A 7031-nucleotide genomic window follows, 5' to 3' on the forward strand; every position below is an offset into this window, starting at 1 on the left:
GGGCACAACTTAAGGAGCTTGAGTCTCAGTTTTAGGATATTTTGGTGAAGTTTTGAGGTGGTTTGAATTGAAAATTCGGTAAAAACTGAACATGAAAAAAATGATATGTGTATCACACTGTGTATCATTTGTGTATTACATATATATCATATTTGTATCTATTGTGTATCACATGTATATTCATGTATACCTGTGTGTGAGATACATGCGTGATACATGTGTCGCAGAAGACTTTTTTGAACTCGATTTAATTATGAATTTTGATACAAAACCAGTCCAAATCACCTCCAATCTTTCTCAAATTTTGTATATTGACTTATCTATATATTTTCAATGAATTTCAACTATATCCATTGAAAAAGTTTCTTTTTTGTTTAAATTTTTGGAATATTGTATATATTTTTTGCATTTTATAACCTTATTTGCTACCCCATCCATAAAATTTCCTTTCTGTCTTGTATCTAGTGTTGTTAATTACGCTTAAAAATATGGAAGGTGATTTTTGCATGTGATTATTTGAGAGAAAGAACCATATTATTTGGTTTTTCAATTTTTGTTGGCTAGTTTTGACAAGTCTATGATTAATGGCTCGAGGTTGGTAAGTTGAGATTTATTTGGGACATTTGTGTAAGTTTCCCTTTCTAATATGAGAAATTTTCATAAAGCACTATCTTTTAACAGTAATTAGTCATCTATAGATACCATTTGCTATATTAAGGATTATAGATACCTTTTCTGTGGGTATAAGATGTATTTGATGTATTTAAGCTATTGTATTCATGAATACAGTAGCAAAAATAAGTGTGAATCAGAGAAGTCCGGCTAACCAGTTGTTGTATTCGAGTGTATTCGATTGTATCCGGGAGTGAAACATGGGATTACAGCTGGACAGATTATTGCATTCGATAGTATTCGACTGTATTCACGGTGTGAAATAGGGGATTACATTATTTTTAAAACGGAAAGTGAATCAATTAATATAATAGACATCTAATATAACTTAACAAACTCAGTTATAACACACAAATTTTGTATTTTCGTTTATAAAAAAGATTCTCAACCGAAAAATACCCCAAAAACATACCAATCTCCAGAGAAATTATAAAATACATCTGAATACATAAATTATATTAATTAAAAAAAAATATGAATGCATTCATGGCATATAGCGAGACAGTGAATACAATGAAATACATCAGGATACATTGAAATACAATGAAAAAAAAGACAGTGAATACAATGAAATACACGGAATACAATGAAATACATTGAATTACAATGAAAAAAAGTCAATTAAATACATGAAAGTACATTGAAATATATTAACAGAAAATCAAGTTGCTCAGCCCCAAACTCCGTCGACTTTGGTCAAGAACAAACCCTAATTTCCGGCGAATATGCATTTCACTGAAAGCCGGTAGGGAAAACGCGCCCGCCTTGGTCCGGCGATGGTGCCGGAGCCGAGGTCACTTCCTGAGCAGAAGCAACCACTGGTAAGACCGCCACAATGGAAAAAAACAACGTCAAAGCCTTCAATGCCATATCTCAAAAAATGTAGAAATCACATAAATTTATATCCTTCAATGACGAATTGATTGATAAAGATGAATTAACTTATATCCTTCAATGACGAATTAACAGAAGAAACAACGTCAAACACTTCAAGCCTTCAATGAAGAATTGATAAAGAGGAAACTTACTGCTTTTATTATTGAATAGCGTATCAAAGTAGAGAGAGAAAGAAAATAGTGTAATCGAATAGCGTATTTAGTGGTTCAGGGGTAAGAGGTAACCAAAATTAAATATTTTGCTATAAACATTAAAAGGTATCTATAGAATATAATTTTTTTAAATAGTATTTATTTAAAATAAATAAGATGTTAACCTTTGCTATAGAAGATAAAAATTCCTTCTAATATAGTATAACTAGGTAAAAGTCACGTTATGGATTCAGTTTGGTCCAAAGTAATTTGGGCCTGTAATATTTGCACCCATGAGTTTCTACAGAAAAAGTGGCCCACGACATCACCCTTTCCGCTGTGTTCATTTTGATTTTTCCATTTAACACCATAATCAACTTGTGTTTTCTGCTCAATTCCTAAACCCTAAAACCCCTTCTTCTTCTTCACTTCCTAAATTCGTTAAAATAATTTATTGTTGCAGGCTTCGTATAGCTCCTCAAAGTTTCTAGAACTTTCTCTCCGTCGCTTAACATAAAGAGAAGGAGAGAAAGAGAGGGAAAAGATGGTTTGGTTTCAGTGTGAAGACTGTGGAGACAACCTTAAGAAACCTAAATTGCCCGGCCATTTCCGAATTTGTTCTGCTTATAAGGTTTTAGATTTCGTTTTTTTTTTTCATTTTTTGTTTATTTTTCCTTCACTTAGATTTTGAATGTCATTTATTTAAGTATGATTTGATCACTTATTGCTTCTATTTGTTGTTCTAGCTATCTTGCATTGACTGCGGAGAGATTTTTAGTCGCCAAACAGTGGAAAGCCACACCCAATGCATTACTGAAGCGGTATAGTCTCTATCTTTTTATGTTTTACATATTTTCACCGTTTGGATAATGATCTGGTATTATTTTTTGAATTTTACCTGAGCAATGCAATTTATGGCTTTAGTTTTCTATTTCAACAAGTTAGTTGTGGCATTACTTGTAACATATCTCGAGTTAAGGTTTTTTTCCGCAACTAGTCCCAGCAAAATTCTGATGCTTCAGCTTCAGCTCTGTACTATATATATTTGTAGCTGGAAAATGTTCAATTACAGGAATGACAGATAGCGTGCTCGCACACATACATATACATTTCCATTTAACACTTCATTGCAATTGCCGTTCTCGTTAACTGACTTGTAGATTAGTAAGTTTTCTACCCTGTGCAATCAAATATCGCTGAGATCATGGCCCTTAGTCCATCCTTATCTTTCTAAGTTACTGACTGTGTGCTTATCGACAAAATGACTACTAAGTACCCCGCTAACACTCTCACTTTCTATTGCAAAAACTTTGTATTGTTTCAATTTTTGGTTGCTAAAAGCTTTATGTATAATTTCATTTGGAACAAATTAAATTATACTGGCAAAATGTACTTATTTCTGGGTGAAGATGCTATTTGCTCGTGTCTGGCTACTGAAAAAATGTTTTTCTTTTTCTCAGTAATGAAATCATTTTCCAATGATTGGTTAACTAGAATATTTTCCAAAGAAAAAAAGTTCCACCAAAAGGGAAACCATGACTTCCTCATTTGTAGGCAGAAGTCATTTTCTTTTCCAAACATCACAAGGTAATACATTTTCCACGGAAAACATTTTCCTCGGAAAACATTTTCCTCTATTCCGAAGTTAGTGATATGTCTGTTTTGGAGTATGGCAAGCACTTTTGAAGCAGTTTTCCTATGGCTTCTTTTAGAAGGACAACACTTTAAGAGTAGTACCATTTATTAGGCACTTTTGTGCCATATACAAAAATTAATTTCAAATAAAATGATACAATCCAATTTTATGAGAACAAATTGTTACTTGAAATAATGTATGAATCTTATGCCCAAAATCTGTTACAAAATCTCCAAATTTGAGCTTTTGCCGGATTTCATTTTGAAAATTTACTAAATGCTTGAAAAGTACTTTTCATGCTAAAAATACTTATTTCTCAAAAAACAAAAACAAAAAAGCACTCTCAAATGGGATCCTAATCTGCACTGGGACAAAAAAATACTGTATCATTTATCCATCATGCTACTTTCTCTTGCAAGTATTTACTTTCATATAGTATTTGCTTCCCAAACTGGTGCGTCTTAACTGAGTGGTGTTTTGATAACCAGATTTTGTGTTTTCTAATTATTCTCTGTAAGTCCTTCAGGAGAAATACGGGCCAAAGGGCCAAGGAAAAGCTTCAAATGGAACTCCTGCGAAAGCCAGCAATGATTCAAAGCAGAAGCCTGATGTAGATATCAATGTTGGATTATCAGACCATCCACCTTGGTTTTGTAGGTCTGTTGAACTTTCTTTTTATCTTTCTCTTCTTGTTTTTGATTAGCTTTCTAAGAATGAAAAAGTTATGGATATTTGCTAGAAATGAGATGACATTTTCGTAAAACAAACCAGTATTATCCTTGGTCCAATTAAATATTTTTGTCTTGCTGTTGCTGCAAGATGGGAATATTTTTTGCAGCTCATGAGTTTGTGTGTCATCCACCATTCATGGTTGATAATCATCGATTCCCCCATACAATCCATTCAAAGCCTTATAACTGCTTCACTAGTGGCTTATTTCCCCTACCTAGATGTTCTTAACTTTTTTCCTCCTTCTCTTTTGGCTTGTATTAATGGGTTGCATCATTTGTTCCTTCTGCTTTTCTTTTCTGCCTTTTCCCTTTTCTGTTTTGATATAATTCATCCTTATTTGACCTCAAAGTGATGTATCTGCAGTTTGTGTAATACCAAGGCAACAAGTAAGCAGACACTACTACTCCATGCTGATGGTAAGAAGCACAGAGCAAAGGCACGAGCTTTCCATGCTAAGCAGCAGCCTAAGCAGACTGAACCAGCGGACCATGGTGTGGAGGTCTCGAGTGACAACAATCATAAGAGTGAGATTCCTGAGAACAAAGCGGATGAGGAATTAAAGGAGCAAAACTCGAAGGACACAGAAAATGGTAATTCTCACTCAAAGAAGAAAAGAAAAGACAGGGAATCTGAAAATGGTGACGCCAAGCCATCTGGTGAATTAGATAATGGCGAAGTAATCCAGGTTGAAAAAGAACTGGAAACTAAGCATAAGAAGAAAGCCAAAAAAGAAACAGTGAAAGAAGATAAAGCTGTCGTGGATGGTTCTAATGGAAACGACAGCAAGAAGAAGATAAAGTGGAAGAAACTGATCACATCAGCTTTGAAATCTGTATGTGTTCTTTCCATCTCATCATTAGTTTGCAACTTCTTATTTTTCATTTATATTTCATTAGCATCTCTTCCTCTTTGACACAAGAGTTTTTATATGTCACATCTTAGAGACTATTTTTATGATCATATGCATTCTCTGTTATCTCTCTTACTCTCGTCGCATTTGGGACAGAATTCTGATGGCGTTCTAAAGTTGAAGAAACTTAAAAAGATTGTTCTAAAGTCTGTGAATGAGTCTGGCATGGTAAAAGACGATAGCCAAGTCAGCGACACAATTGAGCATAAGGTCAGCCAGTCCAATCAAACCGCATCTATGCTAGTTTCTTCATGACTGATCCTTTAACCAAACGTGTAAGGGTGCTGATGCGATTTTTTGTTCCTATTTTGTGCAGATAAATTCAAGTTCTAAATTCGTTGTTGATGGCAAATATGTGCGACTGGCAGCGAAAAGTTCCTGAGAATTTCATTTTGGAAGCTTTAAATTTTCTACACCAAATGTTTCGGCAATTTATTGGGGAAAAGAAAACATTCCAGAGCCGAAGACATAAAACAAGTTTCACTGTGATCCATACCATCGACCTCACTACCTCAATCTGAAGGGAGTCTATTCCCAAGTTTTGTCCGTGCTATTGAAGTTTTAGATATTAAATAGATACTTTATATCTTGTAAGAAAACTGTTGAGGATTTTTATGCGAGAGGGACTTTCTTTTTAAGTCTTTATCAGCTACATTTGCGTGTTCACTCTCAGGAGGATCGTTAAGTTGTTATCATCATCGATCTCATTTTCCATATTTCGTAGCGCACAATTAGCTGCAATTAATTGCCAAAGACATGTTTGGTGAAGTTTTTGGGAAATTAGAAGTTATCTTCAAAGATATTAACATGTGTGGTGAAGTTTTTGGGAAATTCGAAGTTATATTTCTAAGTACTTGCGTTAAGACTTAGCTAGCTTTTGGACATAAATTTAATTAAAACTTGGAGAAAGAGATTTTGAAGTTGTGTTAAAAAATAATTTTTAAAAGTTAAAATTGTGTTTGAACATGCATTTTATTTAAAGAAAAGAGTTGAAATTTTGTGAGTGGAAGAATTCTTCGTCCAAAAATTGCTCTAAACTAGTTTTTTGGGAAATTTTAAATTTTTTTCGATAACTGAATATATTCTATGAACAAATATTGTTTTTAATTTTTTTATTTTGTAGAAAAAAGTAGCCAAATATATGGCCAAACGGGAGCTTAAAGTATTTGGTCAAGTTTATGAAAAAATAAGTAATCTATTTTTGTGTAGTTGCTGAAACTATTTTCTGCTGCAGGGAAACATCTCAGAGACTTTTCAGGACAAAATACCAGGGCCATTTGCATCTATACTTACTTTTTGTGTCACGTTTTAACCTGTGCCCGCTTTGCAAAAAAAATTGCAAGCGTACCCACTTTTTCACGTAACTTTAGCATACGGGGCTGAAGTAGCAAAGACAATCACGCAAAACTTCAGCATTCTAGTAGACGAGCATGAAGTAGCAAGTGTGCTGAACCAAGTGGTAGCTGACGTTTGTTCTCTATTTGCTGAAGTTTTTGTTTGTAATTGCCGAACTTAAGCATAGTAGCTGAAGTTTTGTTATCTATTTGCTGAAGTTTTTGTTTGTAATTACACTAAATAAGCTAAAGTTTTTTTTGTCCTGGATTCATTAGTTTTGTCATTAAGCTTTTTCAAAAACTTTAGCAGAAGATGCTGAAGTTATTTAGTTCATTTATAAAAACTTCAGCACTATATAAGCTGAAGTTTTTTTTGTCCTGGATAAGCTTTTTCAAAAACTTTAGCAGAAGATGCTGAAGTTATTTAGTTCATTTGTAAAAACTTCAGCACTAAATAATCTGAAGTTTTTTTGTCCTGTATTCATTAATTTTGTCATAAAACTTTTTCAAAAACTTCAGTAGAAGATGCTGAAGTTATTAGTTCATTTGTAAAACTTTAGCACTATATAAGCTGAAGTTTTTGAAAAAGCTTTCTAACATACTAGATAAATAATCAGTTGCCAACAGTATCTAAATCATAAATTTTGGAAACAATAAATGTGAAAATAACAGAATTATCATGAAAAGAATCACTGAGTGTGACCTTAAACTTCCCGTAC

The 7031-nt window shown here is 33.4% G+C and overlaps 1 protein-coding gene across 1 annotated transcript; it reads left to right on the top strand.

Annotated features, from left to right (window-relative positions):
• The first annotated feature begins 2058 nt into the window (after nucleotides 1-2058).
• Nucleotides 2059-5644, top strand: LOC107762905 (uncharacterized). The gene is made up of 6 exons (XM_016581303.2): nucleotides 2059-2331; nucleotides 2447-2521; nucleotides 3863-3993; nucleotides 4432-4900; nucleotides 5075-5188; nucleotides 5295-5644. The coding sequence occupies exons 1-6, from the start codon at nucleotides 2245-2247 to the stop codon at nucleotides 5358-5360; spliced, it is 942 nt and encodes a 313-aa protein (XP_016436789.1). The 5' UTR covers nucleotides 2059-2244; the 3' UTR covers nucleotides 5361-5644.
• The last annotated feature ends 1387 nt before the right edge of the window (nucleotides 5645-7031 follow it).

The sequence above is a fragment of the Nicotiana tabacum genome, chromosome 10 (genome assembly GCF_000715075.1).
Source record: "Nicotiana tabacum cultivar K326 chromosome 10, ASM71507v2, whole genome shotgun sequence".
Lineage (NCBI taxonomy): Eukaryota > Viridiplantae > Streptophyta > Magnoliopsida > Solanales > Solanaceae > Nicotiana > Nicotiana tabacum.

Excerpts from the sequence above, each read along its gene's own strand:
- LOC107762905 (XM_016581303.2), top strand. The coding sequence starts at position 2,245 with ATGGTTTGGTTTCAGTGTGAAGACTGTGGAGACAACCTTAAGAAACCT. Across the intron at positions 2,332-2,446 it reads GAATTTGTTCTGCTTATAAG|CTATCTTGCATTGACTGCGG; the intron begins GTTTTAGATTTC and ends TTGTTGTTCTAG. Across the intron at positions 5,189-5,294 it reads GCGACACAATTGAGCATAAG|ATAAATTCAAGTTCTAAATT; the intron begins GTCAGCCAGTCC and ends TATTTTGTGCAG.